The sequence below is a fragment of the Mirounga angustirostris genome, unplaced genomic scaffold (genome assembly GCF_029215605.1).
Source record: "Mirounga angustirostris isolate CCGP_5_RB_7025 unplaced genomic scaffold, mMirAng1.0.hap1 SCAF_6, whole genome shotgun sequence".
Classification (NCBI taxonomy): domain Eukaryota; kingdom Metazoa; phylum Chordata; class Mammalia; order Carnivora; family Phocidae; genus Mirounga; species Mirounga angustirostris.
Genome location: NW_026991714.1, coordinates 128,357,429 through 128,377,496, shown reverse-complemented (window position 1 = coordinate 128,377,496; position 20,068 = coordinate 128,357,429). Strand labels below are relative to the sequence as shown.

Here is a 20,068-nt window from a genome sequence, read left to right as displayed (position 1 = left end):
CCCCAAGGGAAGGTTAGGCCAAAGCTAAGTGTGAGACTGGTGCCTCTAATAGAGTCAAAAGAGGCAGCAGTTGCAGCCAATTTGTAGTTCCTGAAAAAGAGCCCAGAAACAAAATTTTCAAAGTGCCTGGTAGACTTTCCAATGAAGAAACAAGTGTGTATGGAGTACCCACTTCCCTACAACTTAACCATATTGCATTTATAATATAATACCTCAAATATCTCACTGACATAGCTTCTCTATTTTTTACTCAGTGTAGGTTAAGAGTATTTGGAGCCAGGTATCTGGAGCCTCACTTAATAGAGTTAGCAAAGATCAGGAGTCTAATCCAGGATACCTGAGGATTTCCTAGACTATTGTTGGTACTTAAGTATATTGGTGGCTTTGATTGTGAACTTTGATTATTATTCTGAAGGCTGCCACAGTGTCGTCTTGAAGGCTACTCAGGATTCATTTTTAATTTGCATTCCTGCCCAAGAGTCCGTGGCTCTCTTTTGATTGAGTATATTTGGCTCCTTTTCTTTAATCCATCAAAGAGGAAACATCTTTGCAGGTTTGGCCGTGCACTCCATGCTGTGTATACCGTGATGTACATTTTAGCTAGTCACTTAACACTGAGGTTATAGAAAGTTGGGATGGATGTTTGTGGGGCTCATGCTAGTGTTGGTAGAAAGAAAAACATTGACCTCTTGTTTGTTTTTAATTGGTAAAACATACATAACATAAAATTTAACCATTTTTTTTAAAAGATTTTATTTATTTATTTGAGAGAGAGAGAGAGAGTTAGAGAGACTGCACGAGAGGGGGTACGGTCAGAGGGAGAAGCAGACTCCCCACTGAGCAGGGAGCCTGATGCGGGACTCGATCCTGGGACTCCCAAGATCATGACCTGAGCCAAAGGCAATCTTTGCCGCTTGACCGACTGAGCCACCCAGGTGCCCCAAATTTAACCTTTTTTTTTTTTTTTAAGATTTTATTTATTTATTCATGAGAGACAGAGAGAGAGAGGCAGAGGGAGAAGCAGGCTCCCAAGGAGCAGGGAGCCCGATGTGGAACTCGATCCCAGGACCCTGGGATCATGACCTGAGCCGAAGGCAGACGCTTAACCATCTGAGCCACCCAGGCGCCCAAATTTAACCATTTTTAAATGTACAGTTCAGTGGCATTAAGTATATTCACATCATTGTTGTAAATTTTTCCACCTTCCATCTCCAGAATTTTTTCATCTTCCCAAACTGAAACTCTCTGTACCCAATAAACAATAACTCTACATTTCTCCTTCCCCGTGCTCCTGGCCACCACCATTCTACTTTCTGTCTCTGTGAATTGACTACTCTAGTCATATAAGTTGAATCATTCAGTATTTGTCTTTTTGTGACTGACTTTTTCTACTTCGCATACTGTCTTCATGATTCATCCATGTTGTAGTGTGTGTCCGAATTTCCTTCCTTTTTCAGGCTGAATATTATTCCATTGTTTGTATACACTGCATTTTGTTTATTGGATATTGGGTTGCTTCTTCCTTTTGACTATTGTGAATAATGCTGCTATGAGCATGGGTGTATAAATACTTGTTCGAGTCCTTCCTTTTCACCTCTTGTTTTTGAGAGTGTGGAGGTTAAAGTGTCCCAGGTCAGTGGGGTGAAATCCTCATATTCTTTTTTTTTTAAATCCTCATATTCTTATGAGAGAGATGCACTTGAACTTACAGGATTTTTTTCATTGGCCACTTTGATATATGAGGGCCTTATCAGTGGAGTTCTGACTAAAGTTATGGTTTGGATTGCAAATATAGGTGTTGACCCTAGATAGCTAGCTCCCCCACCCTCAACAAATGTTTCTTTAATTTAAATTTAGGAGGAACCAGTACAGTTGTATAGACCTTGGCAGGGGGAGTTCATGGACCTTCTTCCCAATATGTTGCCCTTAATGCAGTTTAGCTCCAACTAGCTATGTGGCTTTGAGTAACTTATTTAACCTTTCTGAGTTTCAATTTGGTCATCTGTAAATTGGGACCAATAATACCTTCTTCATTGGATAGTTAAGGGGATTTGATGAGAATAATGTACTTTAAGTGCTTTACATAATGCTTAGCATCTAGCAGGCACTTAATGTATGTTACCTCCCGGGGCGCCTGGGTGGCTCAGTTGGTTAAGCGTCTGCCTTCAGCTCAGGTCATGATCCCAGGGTCCTGGGGTCGAGCCCCGCATCGGGCTCCCTGCTCCGCGGGAAGCCTGCTTCTCCCTCTCCCACTCCCCCGCTTGTGTTCCCTCTCTCGCTGTCTCTCTCTCTCTCTCTGTCAAATAAATAAAATCTTTAAAAAGATATATATGTTACCTCCCTCGCCACTTATGGCCACTGTGTTTCTCCCTTTGAAAAGAGACGAGTGTAGTTTGGGGCAGGTGACTTCTGTAGTTAAGTCTCTTTTTTAAGGTGTTACATAGAGGGCAGTAGAAAAGAGGAAGGTTTGAGATACTTTGTGCGAGCTTCTGGCACAGTTAGTAACTTGTAGTTGTCAGTCAGCAAGAAGATATGATACATTCCTTTATATGGTATGTCTGTCTGGCATTGGCATTTTGGGGCAGCGCATTCCTGGGGCTATGGAGGATGGAAGCTGATGAGAATTGTCTGTTAAGGCCTGGAAGGTTTTGGCTATGAAGATTGTCTGCATCTAAAAGGATACTCTCTGCAATAAGCTCTGCCATTCTGTTTTGTGGGGATGAGCAGCCATTGCTCACCAAATGGGCAACACTATTTACACAGTGTTGAGTTACTATAACATAGGCCCTTCTTCTTTGGAAATATTTCAGACTAAGCATCAAGTCTTTGGTAAGGAGGGGCTTATATTAGCCTCTTCTCCCCTTATAAAAACTATTTAAAAATTGGAGGGGCGCCTGGGTGGCTCATCAGTTAAGCATCTGACTCTTGGTTTCCGCTCAGGTCATGATCTCAGGGTAGTGCGATTGAGCCTCCAGTTGTCAGGCTCCATGCTCAGCGGGGAGTCTGCTTGTCCCTCTCCCTCTGCTCTCCCCCCCAACTCTCTCTCTCTCCCTCTATCTCTAAAATAAAAAAGTCTTCAAAAAAATTGGAAACATGGTAAACCAAAAGGTTATATTTTTAAAAAAAGGACATCCTGCTCCCCTTATTTCCACAATGACTACAACATGTACTTGATACCAAACTCTTACAGACATATGACTAATTAACAGTGTTATGTTTATACAACCAACCTCTTATCTTTTATAGTTATCTTAACTCTTCTCTCTATGTAGTGCTACTTCTGTGACTATCTGTGGAACAGTTTGGCTGGTCATGTGCCCCGATGACTCGAAGTGGTGTCAGATTTCTAAAAATGTGTGTGTGTGTGTGTGTGTGTGTGTGTGTGTGTACGCGTGAATGTGGAGAGTGGTGAGCCAGAAGCCAGCCAGGATGAGCTCTGTACTACTTATGCGTTGGCACTGAGATCCTGAGTGCCAGTTCTCTAGTGTCCTTGACTTGCCCCTGTCTGATAAGAAGCTGTTCTCTTCTTCGGCCTGCAGTTAAATCCTATGCATAGCTCTATACCATAACAGCTTATGAATAAGCTTGGCTATTAATTATTTATACCAGTGTTTTTTGTCTTGTTTTGTTTCAGTTCTGATTTTGCATGAAGAAAGGGATCTTGGCTCTCTTTATTTTTTTTTTTTTAAGATTTATTTGTTTTAGAGAGAGGGCGAGTGAGAGCATGTGCGTGTGCACAAGCAGGGGGAGGGGCAAAGGGAGAGGGAGCGAGAATCTCCAGCAGACTCCCTGCTGAGTGGGGAGCCTGACACTGGCTCAATCTCACGATCCTGAGATCATGACCTGAGCTGAAATCAAGAGTTGGACACTTAACTGACTGAGCCACCCACGTGCCTTTGGCTCCAATCACATTCCATGTTCAGATCTTAGTTTTAAAGAGGACAAAGCTGAGCGAGGGGGATAGGAACAGTTTTAGTTGACAGTTACGTGCTGTTTCTCTCCTTCCCTCCCTCCCTCCCACCCATCCTCCCTCCCTCCTCCTTCTCTTTCCCTCACTCCCTCCCCCTTTCTCTCTTTCTTTCTTTCTCTTTCTTTCTTTCTTCTTTTCTTTTCTTTTCTTTTCTTTTCTTTTCTTTTCTTTTCTTTCTTTCTTTCTTTCTTTCTTTCTTTTCTTTTCTTTTCTTTTCTTTCTTTGATACTACAAAGGAGGCAGAAACAGAGAAAAGGGGAAAAAGGTGTGTGATAGGTGAGCTGTAGAGAAGAGCAACGAGAGCAGATACAGAGGCCCTACTGAGGCAGTTGATGCTGAGAGAAGCTACTTGGGAGTCTTTCCCAAGTTGCGAATGGGCAGTAGAAAGGTAATAACGAGGTATTAAGCACCTGTACTCTTTTTTTTTTTTTTTAAGATTTTTTAATTTATTTATTTGAGAGAGACAGAGAGAGAGGGAACACAAGCACGGGGAGTGGGAGAGGGAGAAGCAGACTCCCCACTGAGCAGAGAGCCCGATGTGGGGCTCGATCCCAGGACCCTGGGATCATGACCTGAGCCGAAGGCAGACGCTCAATGACTGAGCCACCCAGGCACCCCATGCACCTGTACTCTTAATAAGTAGCTCAGGACCAAGAGAAAGAGTGGACCAGATTCATGAAAATAACCTGGAATAGCCATTAGGTGGAGAAAGTTATAAACCAGAGTCAAGAGAAGTGTTGGGAACAGTGTAGTCAGCAAATCTAAGCACACCATTTATAGGTAAGCTTCCCTCCCTTTAACATTTAACTCCATCTGGCACCTTTATTTAATCTTAGTGGAATGGCAAAAGAATGCTAAACAGGAGACCAGGTTCTAGTCTCAGCTTAGTCACTAGGTACTTGGGGTGGTGGGGGGAAGAAGTGTTTTCTAATCCAAAAATGAAGGAACTGGATTATATGATCTCTAAAGTCCTTTCTAGTTCCAAAAATCAGCTATGCTGAAGCCTCACAGACTTAGAACTTCCAATACATCAGGTCAAAGGACAGCAGACCATGTATGTATAGTGATGTAGAGGACACCGAACAGTTGACAGAATGAGTGCAAAGTCAGGGTGATGATGAAGGATTTTCAAAAAGCACTATTCCATGGGATGTTGGGGCATTCCCTCTTGAGGAGGAATTGTGGTTCCTGATGTCAGAGGCTTGTGGGAGCCAATTTTGAGGTTGCTTTGTTCATTTTCTCTGCCTATTAAATTTCCTCTAGAGAATGACCACTTCCAGGTGAGAAAACTCTGGCCTTTTTTGGAGGTTGGGGTGGGGGGCGGAGTAGGGGTCTGCCTGAATTATCAGGGGTAGAATGCAGGTTCTCCCTGGCATTGACTCTCAGAGTATTGCAGTGCTGAATTCTCCTTCTCAAAACTGTTTGGCTTCACTGATGTCCGCGGTAGTTGGGACACAGGTTGCCTCTTGGCCTGTACCAGACTTGCTCTCTTCCTCCCCTTATATTTATCACTTTGTCATCCCTGACTCTGAATCCCAGAGATCAAAACTAGCTGTAGTCCAGCAGAGGAGCAATAAATCATCGCTCCCACTTCCTTTTCTCCAGGTTTTCTGCTCCTTAATTACCACATAACCACTGCTGAGGTTGCATCTTTGTGCTGCGTATGCTAGGGACAGAAGCCCTCATTGATGGGACGTGTGCAAAAGCTGCTTTGTCTCTCTCCAGCCATTATGTTTTGCTGTTCTACCCAGCGCCACGTGCTCTTACCCATCCTCTTCTCTTGTCTCCTGTGAGTTTTTAGAGTCTGATTGTCAGGTGATTTACCCATTAACAGGGCTTGCTAAGCTCTGGGGGTAGTGGGTAGAGTGGGCAGCCCTTAAATAACTCGGCAAGATGATCTTATTAAAGAGAGAGGTTTGGGCTGGGTTAGTCATTTTTATATGGATTTTCGCTAGTCCCCTTTATTCTCTGAGCTCCTGGTAGGAGTTAAGCAGGTCGTGTGATCAAGAATGGGCTCCTATGGAGCTTTTTTTGGGGTCTAGTCCAACAGTTTGCTTGTTAACAGATAACATCAAAAGGGCCAGCTGCCTGTCATTTGCCTTTCCATTATGAAACCTCAGAGAACTTGAGTCAGTGCAAGGGTGAAGAGTTCATAAACGAGGGTGCCTATGACCTTCATCTCTAGCAAGGCTTTTTTGCCATTTGAGGGGAAGAGTCAGGCTTTAGAAATAGAACGGAGACAGGCCCTTGTACTTTTCCTTGCCTGCTGTTTCTTTACTATACCTGTGATTTCAGAGGTTGAGAGTAAGGAGTGTTGTGTGGCAGGCAGCAAGTATCTGGAGAGTCTTACTCCTACTCATCATTCCCTGCTGTTTCAAATCAAAGCTCACATCTCTTCTCGAAGGGTAGTAAACTTCACACAAAGCTCAGCCAAATGGACTTCTTTGCCGGCAAAGCAGCAGATATGGTCTTAGAAAAGGAGAGGTCAAGTCTTTTTTTGTGTCTGTGGGAGTAGAGAAGGTTTAGGGGGAGAAGACAGAAGGACCACCAATTGGTTGCAGCTGCTGAACCCCTTCTTCATAGTTTCCCATCAAGTAGGGGAGGTAGGTACAGCGTCAGTAGTCATGATGGGCACAGAAGTAGGATTTACTTCATGGGTGTGGGTGAAAGAGAACAGGCAACTGATGATTTCTTTTATGCTTAATATTTATTTGCAAAAATGTCTTTATACCTACAGTGTTAAGCTAGGTATTTGGCAGTCAGTCTTTTAACTGAGGTTGCCTGGGTTTTAATCCTCATTAAGCATATCAGGGAGAAAGGGGACCTTTTCAGTAAATGTTGTCATGGTTGAGAGAGGAAAGGGTAAGCTGTACTTTTGTTTGAACAGTTAGGGGCTTTTTTTTCTCTTCATGAGCTCTCTTCCCATCTGGAGCTGAAGTACAATACAGTTGGCACATCTGGTGACCAGTTAGAATTGAAAGGTGCCCCTCTTAGCTATGATGTTTGAAACAAATGCATAGCTAAAACATTGTGAAATGACATGCCATTAGCCTAGGATGAGAGGGGGATCCTCATTTTGATCTATAAATTGAACAAATTTGGTGGGGAAATCACTGTGTGGGAGTAAACTTGGAATACTAAGAGGTCCTTTTTTTTTTTTTAAGATTTTATTTATTTATTTGACAGGGAGAGACACAACGAGAGAGGGAACACAAGCAGGGGGAGTGGGAGAGGGAGAAGCAGGCTTCCCGTGGAGCAGGGAGCCCGATGCGGGGCTCGATCCCAGGACCCTGGGATCATGACCTGAGCCGAAGGCAGATGCTTAACGACTGAGCCATCCAGGCGCCCCCCTGCTTTTTAAAAACATTTGTTTGTTTATTTTAGAGAGGGGGGGAGAGAGCAGAGGGAGAGAATCTCAAGCAGACTCCTCACTGAGCACAGAGCTGGATCCATCAGATCATGACCAGATCCAAACCCAAGAATCAGAAGCTTAACTGTCTGAGCCACCCAGGGGCCCCTGAGATGTCCTTTTTGTAGTCAGATTTCCAAGTTTAATTGCTATTAAAGAAGTGGCACAAAGAGGTCAAACTGGGTCTCCCTTGCAGCAGCTGGAGTCGTGGCAGGACAGATGTTTAGAAAGTTTCTTCCTCTCTTTGGCCAACTTTTAGTGGAAAGGAGAGGTGCCAAAACTGTAACCAGAGGAGGCATTATGCTTCCAGAAAAATCTCAAGGAACTGTATTGCAAGCAACAGTAGTAGCTGTTAGATTGGGCTCTAAAGGAAAGGGTAGAGAAATTCAACCAGTTAGTATGAAAGTTCAAGATCAAGTTCTTCTCTCAGAATATGGAAGCACCAAAGTAGTTCTAGATGATAAGGATTATTTCTTATTTAGAGATGGTGACATTCTCGGAAAGTATGTAGACTGAAAGAAATCATTATTGAAACGGCATTAAGTGAAGCTGCCCATTCCAGTGAAGTTGTGTAATCTTTCATCATGTAATTTTTGTGTCTCTCTTTTATGATAAACTAATAGTATTAAAAAAAAAAGTGGTACAAAGAAGTAGATTTTTAAAAACCTTCTAAGGACAGATAAACAGATATGTGCTTGGGAAGGTCATTGCTTGCTTTAGATATATCTACCTTACCTGCTTTTAAAAAATTCTTGGTAGCTGTGACTTACTTGTTCTAGCCCTATTTGGATTTCTTAAATCTATTTTCATTGTTTGATTTAAGTTTATTAATTACTCTTTGAATACCTTGTTGATGTCTTTTTTTTTTTTTTAAAGCCTTGATAAATTTGCTGAAGTTCCTTATGTCAAATGAGACTGTACTTCTGGCCAAACACAACATTTTTACATTAGCCCTTATGGTGAGTAACAAAAAAAAAATTTTTTTTTTTTTTTAAAGATTTTATTTATTTATTTGAGAGAGAGAATGAGATAGAGAGAGCATGAGAGGGGGAGGGGCAGAGGGAGAAGCAGACTCCCCGCTGAGCAGGGAGCCCGATGCAGGACTCGATCCCGGGACTCCGGGATCATGACCTGAGCCGAAGGCAGTCGCTTAACCAACTGAGCCACCCAGGTGCCCCCCAAAAAATATTTCTTAAGGGGAGTGGGAGGTATAGGCTTCTAGTTGTGGAAAGAATAAGTCATGGGGATAAAAGGTACAGCATAGGGAGTATAGTCAGTGGTGTTGTAATGGTGTTACATGGTGACAGACAGTAGTTCCACTTGTGGTGAGCATAGCATGATATATAGACTTGTTGAGTCACTATGTTATACACCTGAAACTAATGTAATGTGTGTCAATTGTACTTCAATTAAAAACATTTTTTTCCCCTTTTTCTGAAGCCATACCCTAAGATAGATAGGCCAGGTTGAAACAGGAGCTAGTATTCTGGGGACTAAGGCGTAGGGGGAGTGAGGCCTTTATTTTCCTTTTGGATTTGAATCTCTAGACTGGTGCTTCCCACTCTTCCTCTCTCACCTATGTCTTTGGCAAACTTGAGATTCTTTCTCTTTCATGAGAGTGTATTGTTTGGTAGGGACAGGTATGGGTCAGATCTCTGTGAGCCTTGGTCCCCGGTGAGAGACTGAACTACTAGGCTACTATAGTCTCTATGTTGGTGCAGAGCAAAGCCTCTGGAGGTGTCCCAGCCAGATGAATGGTTCCATCATGGCTGCACTTGGTTTCAGAGGGACATTATAGATGCCTATTTATCTGACTGGTTACTTGGGGTAGAAGGAGGACATTGTGCGTTTTGACTGTCTTCTCAGGTTGTTACCCAATGTGTTCATAAATGTTTAACATTTGAGGGGAAAAAGCCCTGATTTGTAGCATTTGTGGATTTCTGTGGTACAACTATTCCCATCATGGCCAATTTCAAGCTGACAATGTGACGTTGTTGAATGTAGAGCTGGGGAGATGAGCAATAACACACCATTATATGATATTCCCACCACACAGGTATAAGAAGTGTAAATTAATCTCAAGAACATAAATAATACTAAAAGATAGAAAATAATTAGGAAGTTTTAAGTTTGAGTATTACCTTCATTTTAATGTAATTTATTGAATTGTAAGTTTATATGTCAATTTGTAATAATGGCTTTTTTGTTAAACAACCAGCTCACAAAATTCCTGAAAATTTTAACAGTCAGCTCTTACAAGCCAATAAGAACAGGCTTCAGCATACTACTGACAATACCCTTCTGTGGTCTTCATAGCACGATGCCTGTGTATGGGCTTTTGCTTCTTTTTTATTTATTTATTTATTTAAAAAAATTTTTTTTTAATTTTATTTATTTATTTGACAGAGAGAGATACAGCAAGAGAGGGAACACAAGCAGGGGGAGTGGGAGAGGGAGAAGCAGGCTTCCTGCTGAGCAGGGAGCCCGATGCAGGGCTCGATCCCAGGACCCTGGGATCATGACCTGAGCCGAAGGCAGACGCTTAACCAACTGAGCCACCCAGGCACCCCTTTTGCTTCTTTTTTAGATTGTGAACCTATTTAATATGTTTATCACATATGGCGACACATTCCTGCCCACTCCCAGCAGCTATGATGAACTCTACTATGAGATTATCCGCATGCACCAGAGCTTTGACAACCTCTACTCTATGGGTAAGCTGTCTTTTCTTTTTACTCCCCTCCCCGCCATCAGCTGGAATTTTTGGCATGTAAGAGGAAAAGACTACAAAAGATTCTCTTCTAGTTGCTTGGTTCCCTGCTTGGCACAGAAATCTAGAAGTCTCTTCTCAGGCAATAGGAAGTTATATGTGGAGTTCTTTGATTTTGGGAACTCAAAATTCATCTCAGGACAAAGCTGGTTAGCAGCCCTATAGCCCTTATGTTTGTGAGAGAGAGAGAAAGTAGGTAGGCTTGTGGATTTAGTGACTGCCAGTGAGATGGGAGTGAAAGAGTGGGTGGAAATTGACAGCGGCAAATAGAAGAGCTTGGATCCCAAAGGAACATTGTGTGATTTGAGAAGGTACAGGATTTTAAAGAGTTTTAATGTACCTATGTATTTTTATCATAACCTACAAGAAGAAGTGGGCAGTAGATAAAAATCTCTCTTGCCATCCTTTTGGTGATTGGCTCAGTGAAAATTTACTTTGTGGCCATAGTAAATATAACTTATTTCTGAAAGAGGACATGTATTTCTGTAAATTTGAGGGAAGAGTCTACAAACCTACCTGGAATTTGAAAGGTCAGGAAGGGTTTCTGTAGATTCCACAGAAACAGAAAGCCCCTCACTAAAGCTTTAAAAAGAACAAACAGACCCTCACTTACTAGCTTTATTGAGGTAAAATTGATATATAATAAACTGCACTTGTTTAAAGTATGCAATTTTTGATGTTTTGACATACATCTATATATACGAAGCTTTCACTACACTCAAGATAATGAACATACCCGTCACCTACCAAAAGTTTCCTTTATCCCTTTATGTCCCTCCTACCACCTCTAACCACCTCTGTCCCTTGCTTTCTTTCTCTGGGCAACCACCAGTCTGCTTCCTGTCACTACAGATTAGTTTGCTTTATCCCTTTTGTTGGGACTATTTGTAAAAACTCTCTCCCATATCAGGTGCAAACTAGAGGGGATTTGGAACAAGTACTAGGAGAAAGAGTAGAAGCAAACAGTAGAAAAGAAGGATTGCCTAGGAGGACAAAATTTTTTTTTCTTTTTTTTTAATAAAGATTTTATTTATTTATTTGACAGAGAGAGACACAGCGAGAGAGGGAACACAAGCAGGGGGAGTGGGAGAGGGAGAAGCAGGCTTCCTGCCGAGCAGGGAGCCCGATGTGGGGCTCAATCCCAGGACCCTGGGACCATGACCTGACCGAAGGCAGATGCTTAACAACGGAGCCACCCAGGCGCCCCAACAGAATGTTTTTCTAATAGATTTTCTTTTTTAGAGCAGTAGAGAAAAACTTTTAAGAGCCACAGATAGCTTTGCTATGACATCTTAGGCAGTGGGAGTAGGGCATTGTATTAGTAGGATGTTTTTACCTGCAAGTATCAAAAAACTCTGACTTAAACTACCTTGAACAATAGGAAAATTATTTCACTTTGCAAGAATTCTAAGGAATGACACTTCCAGAAAGATGTGATCCGATGCTCAAGGACCCGGGTGTTTTCTGTTTCTCCACTTTCTTTCTAAGTATAATAGCTTTAGCCTCAGGTCAGCTCCCCTGAGAATAACAAGTTCCAGTTGTCATACCAAGACACATGGTCTTTTTTTAGGAGGTAGGAAGTCTTCCATGAGAACCCTTTAGCAGACTTCCTATTGCCAAATGTGCTCAGTGTTCCTAATGTGGTTTTGTGTTCACCCAGCTTTACCAATATCCTTGTTTTCGAGAATGTAGAATTTTCCAAGGGTGAAGAGCTGCCTCAGAGGCCTTAGCATCCATTAATAGATGAATAAAGATGTCTTTCAATGAGGAAAGGAAGGAGAGTTGGAGTGGGGGAGATATTTTATAGAAGCCTGACATACCTACTCAATTGGGCCATGTGCACATTCAAATGAGGTAAGCCCTTGTAGCTACAGCAACAAGATAAGAGAGGATATCTGGGCATGCTCAAATCTGCCAAGGCAATTAAAATGTGAACCAGGAGATCACAAATAGGAAAATGAAAAATTTCACTAAATGAAACACAACAAAGAGCATGTTACAGTGCTTTCCATTTTGTATAAAGTATGATGAAAAAACGGTTTTGTTTTGTTTTTTAAGATTTTATTTATGTGTTTGAGAGAGAGAGTTAGAGAGAGAGAGAACATGAGCAGGGGGTAGGGTCAGAGGGAGAAGCAGACTCCCCGCTAAGCAGGGAGCCCGATGGAGGACTTGTTCCCAGGACCCTGGGATCATGACCTGAGCCGAAGGCACATGCTTAACTGACTGAGCCACCCAGGCGCCCTAAAACATTTAGTTTTTTAAGTCAAGTTTTTTAAAGGTATAATTTACATGTGTGGTTTTTAATGTACAATTCTGAGTTTTGACAAATGTGTATAAAAGTATAATTATCACAAAAAATCAAGATATAAAAGAGTTTCATCATCCCAGAAATGTCTCTTGTGCTCTTATGAGGTCAACTCCTTCACTCACCCTAAACCCTCAGCAGCCACGAATCTGTTCCCTGGTCTCAGAGTTTTTCTTTTTCCTTTTTTTCATAGTTTTATTTAAAAAAAAAAAAAACCCCAAAGATGAGATTGTATAGTCTTTTGAGTCTGGCTTCTTTTACATAGTAATTTATTTGAAATTCATCCATGTTGATGCATGTATCAGTAGTTTATTCCTTTAAAAAAAAAAATTATTTATTTGAGAGAGAGCGAGAGAGAGCACAAGCAGGGAGCCTGATGCAGGACTTGATCCCAGAAAACTGGGATCATGACCTGAGCCAAAGGCACACACTTAAACGACTGAGCCACCCAGGCGCCCCTGTTTATTCCTTTTTATTGTGGAATAATATCCTGTTGTAGGACTATGCCAGCTTAGTTTATCCATTTCTCAGTTGAAGGACATTTGGGAGGTTTCCAGTTTTTAATGATTATGAATGAAGCCCCTGTGACCATCATTGTGCAGGGTTTTATGTGAACACAGGCTTTCATTTCACCCGGTTACATACCTGTGAATGGGTTTTTGGCTATCATGGTTAAGTATATGTTTCTTTCTTTTTCTTTTTTTTTTTAAGCATTCTTTTTTTTTTTTTTAAAGAGTTTATTTATTTATTTGAGACAGAGAGAATGACAGAGACAGAGAGCACATGAGAGGGGGGAGGGTCAGAGGGAGAAGCAGGCTCCCTGCCGAGCAGGGAGCCCGATGCAGGACTCGATCCCGGGACTCCAGGATCATGACCTGAGCTGAAGGCAGTCGCTTAACCAACTGAGCCACCCAGGTGCCCTAAGTATATGTTTCTTTCTTTTTTTTTTTTTTTTAAAGGTTTTATTTATTTATTTGACAGAGAGAGACATAGCGAGAGCAGGAACACAAGCCGGGGGAGCGGGAGAGGGAGAAGCAGGCTTCCCGCAGAGCAGGGAGCCCGATGTAGGACTCGATCCCAGGACCCTGGGATCATGACCTGAGCTGAAGGCAGACAATTAACGACTGAGCCACCCAGGCGCCCCTAAGTATATGTTTCTTATAAAGAAAAACACCAAACTGTTTTCCAAAGAGGTGTACTATTTTACATTCCCTTCAGCAATATATGAGTTGTAGTCCCTCCAGCCAGTGCTGGTTTGTTGGTTGGTTGGTTGGTTTTTGGCTTCTTACAGGTGTGTGGGAATATCTCATTATGGTTTTAATTTGTATTTCCCTAATGAGTAATGATGTTGAACATCTTCCTGTTCTTATTTGCCATCTTGTTTGGTTTTGAAGATCTTTTGCCCATTAAAAAAAATACTGCATACCCATGTTCATAGGAGCACTATTCACAATAGCCAAGAGATGAAAACAACCCAAATGTCCATTAATGGATGAATGTATATATGCAGCCTTGAAAAGGAAGGAAATCTGTTATATGCTACAGTGTGGATGAACGTTGAGAATATCATGCTAAGTGAATAAACCAGTCCACAAAAGGACAATATTGTATGGTCCCACTTACGTGAGGTACCTAAAATAGTCAAATTTGTAGATATAGGAAATGGAATGGTGATTACCAAGGGATGGGGGGAGGGTGCAAAGGGAGTTGTTTAATAGGTATAGAGCTTCAGTTCTGCAAGATAAAAAGGTTCTCGAGATCTGTTTTGCAACAATGTAAGCATACTTAACACTTTTGAATAATACACTTAAAAATGGCTAAGACAGTAAATTTTATGATTTTTTCTACCACACACAAACTAAACTCTAGACTTTATTTGGATTCTATTACTTTTTTTTAAAGATTTTATTTATTTATTTGACAGAGAGAGACACAGCAAGAGAGACACAGCAAGAGAGGGAACACAAACAGAGGGAGTGGGAAAGGGAGAAGCAGGCTTCCCATGGAGCGGGGAGCCCGATGTGGGGCTTGATTCCAGGACCCTGGGATCATGACCTGAGCCAAAGGCATACGCTTAACGACTGAGCCACCCAGGCGCCCCTGGATTCTATTAATTTTTCCTCTAATGTCCTTACTGTATTCCAGGATTCCATCTATTTTACATGTAGTTCTTTTTTTTTTTTTTTAATCTTTAATTTTTAATTTTAATTTTTTTTTTAAGATTTTATTTATTTATTTGAGAGAGAGAATGAGAGACAGAGAGCACGAGAGGGGAGAGGGTCAGAGGGAGAAGCAGACCCCCCGCCAAGCAGGGAGCCTGATGTGGGACTCGATCCCGGGACTCCAGGATCATGACCTGAGCCGAAGGCAGTTGCCTAACCAACTGAGCCACCCAGGCGCCCTAAAGATTTTATTTATTTATTTGAGACAGAGAGAATGAGAGAGAGCATGAGAGGGAGGAGGGCCAGAGGGAGAAGCAGACTCCCTGCCGAGCAGGGAGCCCGATGCGGGACTCGATCCCGGGACTCCAGGATCATGACCTGAGCCGAAGGCAGTCGCTTAACCAACTGAGCCACCCAGGCGCCCCTATTTTACATGTAGTTCTAATATCTCTTTAGTCTCTTCTTGTCTGACAGTTTCTTAGTGTTTGTTTTTCATGACCTTGACAGTTTTCAGGAGACTCTTCCTTAATTTTGGTCTGTCTTATGATTTACTCAGGGTTGGACTGGGGTTCTGGGTTTTCAGGAAGAATGCCACAAAGTCCAAGTGGCCTTTCCATAACATTTGGATGTTATGTTATCAACATGACTTATCACTGGCAATATTAACCTTTATCACTTGCTTAGGGTACTATTTGCAAAGTTTCTCCAGTGCAGAGTTGTGGTTTTTCCTCCCTTTTCATACTCTGTTCTTTGGAAGCAAGTCACTAAATACACTCAGCACTGAAGTTGGTAGTGGGGGTCGGGAGGTTAAGCTCCACTTCCTTGAGGGGAGAGTATCTACATAGATTATATTTAGAGTTCTCCTCTAAGGAGAATTGGTTGTTTTTTTGTTTGTTTGTTTGTTTTTTTTGAGATGTGAGGTTTCTTTGTATATTTTGCACAGTAGTCCTTTATCAGTTACGTGTTTTGCAAATATTTTCTCCCAGATTTTAGCTTGTATTTTCATTTTCTTTTTTTTTTTTTTTTTAAGATTTTGTTATTTGTTTGTCAGAGAGAGAGAGAGAGCACAGGAGCGGCAGGCAGAGGGAGAAGCAGGCTCCCCACTGAGCAAGGAGCCCGATGCAGGACTTGATCCCAGGACCCTGGGATCATGACCTGAGCTGAAGGCAGATGCTTAACCCGCTGAGCCACCCAGGCATCCCTGTATTTTCATTTTCTTAACAGTGTCTATTGAAGACATTTTTGTTTGTTTTTTCTTTTCTTTTAAATTTTATTTATTTATTTGAGAGAGAAAGCATGCATGAGCTTGAGCAGGGGGAGGAGTAGAGGAGAAGGGAGAGGGAGGGGAAAGAATCTTGAGTAGACTCCGCACTGAGCATGGAGCCTGATGTGGGGCTTGATCGCCTGAGATCATGACCTGAGCTGAAACCAAGAGTTGGACACTTAATGAACTGAGCCACCCAGGCACCCCATTTTATTTTTCAGTCTCATCCACCAATTAGGGAAAGATTTTTGTTATAATCCAGCTAGCAGATTTCCATTTTTCTTGGACTCAGTTGCAAACTCTTGAAGAAGTTTTTAATTTTGATAAATACAGTTTATTAATTTTTTCTTTTATGGGTTTGTGCTTTTCGTGTAGTATCTAAGAAATCTTTCTCTAACCCAAAGATAAAATGATTCTCTCTCTTTTTTCTAGAAGTTTTATAGTTTTAGTACCTGACATTTAGATCTGAGATTCAGTGCAAGTTAATTTCTCTATATACTTCTGGGTTTGGATTGGGGTTCATGCCTTGAATATGCATGTCCACTTGTTTCAGCACCATTTGTTGAAAGACTTTCTCCATGGGGGCACCTGGGTGGCTCAGTCGTTAAGTGTCTGCCTTCGGCTCAGGTCATGATCCCGGGGTCCTGGGATCGAGCCCCATGTTGGGCTCCCTTCTCTGCTGGAAGCCTGCTTCTCCCTCTCCCACTCCCCCTGCTTGTGTTCCCTCTCTGCCTGTCTCTCTGTCAAACAAATAAAATATTAAAAATAAATAAATAAAGACTTTATCCATTGAATTGATTCTGTCAAAAATCAAGTGACTTTACATATGTAAATATTCTGTGCTGTTGCTATATGTGTCTTTCCTTTCACAAATAACACTGACTTCTTGATTACTATAAAGTAAGTCTTGAAAGAGATAGTGTGAGTCCTTCAACTTTGTTCTTTTTTTTTTTTTTTAAAGGATTTTAAGTGGTTTTGTTTTAGAGAGAGAGTATGAGCGGGAGGAGGGGCAGAAGGAGAAGTAGAGAAGCAGATTCCTCACTGAGCGTGGATCCCGATGCGGAGCTTGATCTCACAATCCTGTGATCATGACCTGAGCTGAAATCAAGAGCTAGATGCCTAACTGATTGAGCCACCCAGGCACCCCAAGATTTTTTTTAAAGATTTTATTTTTAGGGGCGCCTGGGTGGCTCAGTTGGTTAAGCGTCTGCCTTCGGCTCAGGTCATGATCCCAGGGTCCTGGGATCAAGCCCCGCATTGGGCTCCCTGCTCAGCGGGAGGCCTGCTTCTCCTTCTCCCACTCCCCCTGCTTATGTTCCCTCTCTCGCTGTGTCTCTCTCTGTCAAATAAATAAATAGAATCTTTAAAAAAAAAAAAAAAGATTTTATTTTTAAGTAATCTTTTATACCCAGTGTGGGACTTGAACTCACAGCGCTGAGTTCAAGAGCCTCATGCTCCACTGACTGAGCCAGCCAAGTGCTCCTCAACTTTGTTCTTCTGTTTCAAAATTGTTTTGGCTGTCTTAGATACTTTTTCATATAAATTTAAGTGTGTTTTTGTTAAAACCCTACTGGAATTTTGATGAAGATTTTTTAAAATTTTGATTAAGATTATGATGAATCTAGGGGCGCTTGGGTGGTTCAGTTGGTTAAGTGTCTGCCTTGGGCTTGGATCATGATCTCAGGTCATGGGATTGAGCCCTGCTAGGCTCCTTGCTCAGCAGGGAGTATGCTTCTCCCTCTTCCTCTGCTCCTCCCCCTGCTTGTGCTCTCTCCCTCCATCTTTTTCTCTCTCTCTGTCAAATAAATATCTTTTAAAAAAAATATTATGAATCTATAGATCCTTTTGGGAAAAATTGACATCTTAGTAATACATCTTACAGCCTGTGAACATTTATTGATGTCTTCTTTGATTTTTTTTCATCAAACATACTGTACATATTGCACATATTTTATTAAATTTATCTCAACACATTTCGTGGAATTTGGTGCTATTGTAAATGTTATTTTTTAGAATTTCAATTTTTATTTGCTCATTGCTAATATATAGAAAGACTGTTGATTTCCGAATTTGTCATCTTGCTAAACTCACTTACTAGATTTAGTAGTTTGTAATCTTTTTAGAATTGTCTATGTAAATAGCTATGTAGTTTGGGAATAAAAAGAGTTTTATTCCTTTCATTCTAATCTGTATGCCATTTAATTCTTTTTCTTGTCTTATTTCACTGGTTAGGACCTCTAGTAGTATATTAAATCAGAGTGGTGAGAATGGATATACTTGCCTTTTTTCTAATCTTAAGATAATAAGGATTCAGTACTTCATTAAGTGTGACATTAGCTATAGGTTTTTTCATAGATGCCCTCAATCAGGCTGAAGAAATTCCCTTTTTTTTTTTTTTAATTTATTTATTCATGAGAGACAGAGAGAGAGAGAGAGAAAAGCCGGCTCCCAAGGAGCAGGGAGCCCGATGTGGGACTCGATCCCAGGACCCTGGGATCATGACCTGAGCCGAAGGCAGACGCTTAACCATCTGAGCCACCCAGGTGCCCAAGAAATTCCTTTTTGTTTCTAGTTTCCTGAGAGTTATTCTCATTAATGAATGTCAGATTCTGTTTTAAAATTTTAACGTCGGGGTGCCTGGATGGGTCAGTCAGTTAAGCGTCTGACTCTTGATTTTGGCTCAGGTCATGATCTCAGGGTCTTGGGATCAAGACCCACTGGGCTCCCTGGCCAGTGAGGAGTCTGCTTCTCCCTCTACCTCTGCCCCCCTCCCACTCATGCTCTCTCTGTCTCTCTCAAATAAATAAAGAAATAAATACATCTCTAAAAAAAATTTAGCATGGGGCACCTGGGTGGCTCAGTCAGTTGGGCATCCCACTCTTGGTTTGGGCTCAGGTCATGATCTCAGGGTTGTGAAGTCGAGCCCTGTGTTGGGCTCCAAGCTCAGTGTGGAGGTTCCTTGGGATTCTTTCCCCTCCTTCTGCCCCTACCCCCACTCACGTGCATGTTTTATCTTTTTTATATAAAATAAATAAATAAAATCTTAAAAATTTTAGCATTTATTGAGATGATAACATGGTTTTCCTACTCTAAACTGTTGATATAGTGATTAATTTTTGAATGTTGAACCAACCCCACATGATTGTAATTTATTATTATATAATTTTTTAATTTAAAAATTTATTTGAGAGAGAAAGGGTGCGTGAGAGAGCACATGCAGTGGAGGGAGAGGGAGAAGAAGACTCCCCTGCTGAGCAGGAAGCCTGAGCAAGGCTCGATCCTAGGATCCTGAGATCATGACCTGAGCCAAAGGCAGATGTTAACTAACTGAGCCATGCAGGCACCCGTATCTTTTTTTTAAACTTAGTATCATTTTTATGTGTTGCTGCATTTAATTTGCCCATATTCATGAAGGATATTGGTCTGTAATTTTATTTTCTTATAATGTCATTTTCTGGGTTTAGTATCAGGTAATGTTGACCTCATAAAATTCTCTCATCTATTTTCTGGAAGAATTTGTTTAGAAGTTTTTTTTTTTTTTTCCTAAATATTTGGTAGAATTTGTCAGGGAAGCGAACTGGGCCTGGAATTTACTTTCTTGGAAGGTTTTTAACTGTAAACCCAATTTCTTTAATAAATCTAAGACTATTTAAATTATCTATTTCTTCATAGTGACTTTTGGAAGGTTGTATCTTTCAAGGAATTTGTTTTATTTCATTCAATTATAAGTTTTATGGGCATATAGTTGTTTGTAATACTCATTTTTAAAAAAGATTTATTTATTTATTTGAGAGAGAAAGAGAGAGAGCACATGAGAGGGGGGAGGGTCAGAGGGAGAAGCAGACTCCCTGCTGAGCAGGGAGCCTGATGGAGGACTTGAGCCTGGGACTCCAAGATATGACCTGAGCTGAAGGCAGTCGCCGAACCAACTGAGCCACCCAGGCACCACTGTAATACTCATTTTTAATGTCTGTAGAGTCTTTTCTTTCTTTCATTTCTGATTTTGATAATTTGTGTCTTTTCTTTTTCTTGGTCAGGCTGGCTATATATTTTTCAGGTTTATTGATTTTTTTTTTTCAAAGAACTAGCCTTTGGTTTCATAGTGGTTTTTTGTTTGTTTGTTTTGTCTCTCTTGGTTTTTAGTTTTCTGTTTCATAGATTCCTGCTCTTAATTTCCTTCTTGTTGCT

At 41.3% G+C, this 20,068-nt stretch overlaps 2 protein-coding genes across 4 annotated transcripts in view; both read left to right on the top strand.

Annotated features, from left to right (window-relative positions):
• ARMH3 (armadillo like helical domain containing 3) overlaps positions 1-20,068 on the top strand; it is a 181,025-nt gene that overhangs the window by 71,175 nt on the left and 89,782 nt on the right. For 2 of the 3 annotated variants that reach the window (XM_045878674.3, XM_064595200.1), the window contains exons 21-22: positions 8,256-8,338; positions 9,967-10,093. The exons of the other annotated variant lie outside the window; for it this stretch is intronic. In XM_045878674.3, the coding sequence (XP_045734630.2) occupies positions 8,256-8,338; positions 9,967-10,093 (210 nt within the window). The remainder of the gene's footprint in view (positions 1-8,255; positions 8,339-9,966; positions 10,094-20,068) is intronic. 3 annotated transcript variants of the gene reach the window in all.
• LOC129045857 (10 kDa heat shock protein, mitochondrial-like) lies at positions 5,237-8,241 on the top strand. The gene is made up of 2 exons (XM_054507785.2): positions 5,237-5,250; positions 7,538-8,241. The coding sequence occupies exons 1-2, from the start codon at positions 5,237-5,239 to the stop codon at positions 7,893-7,895; spliced, it is 372 nt and encodes a 123-aa protein (XP_054363760.1). The 3' UTR covers positions 7,896-8,241.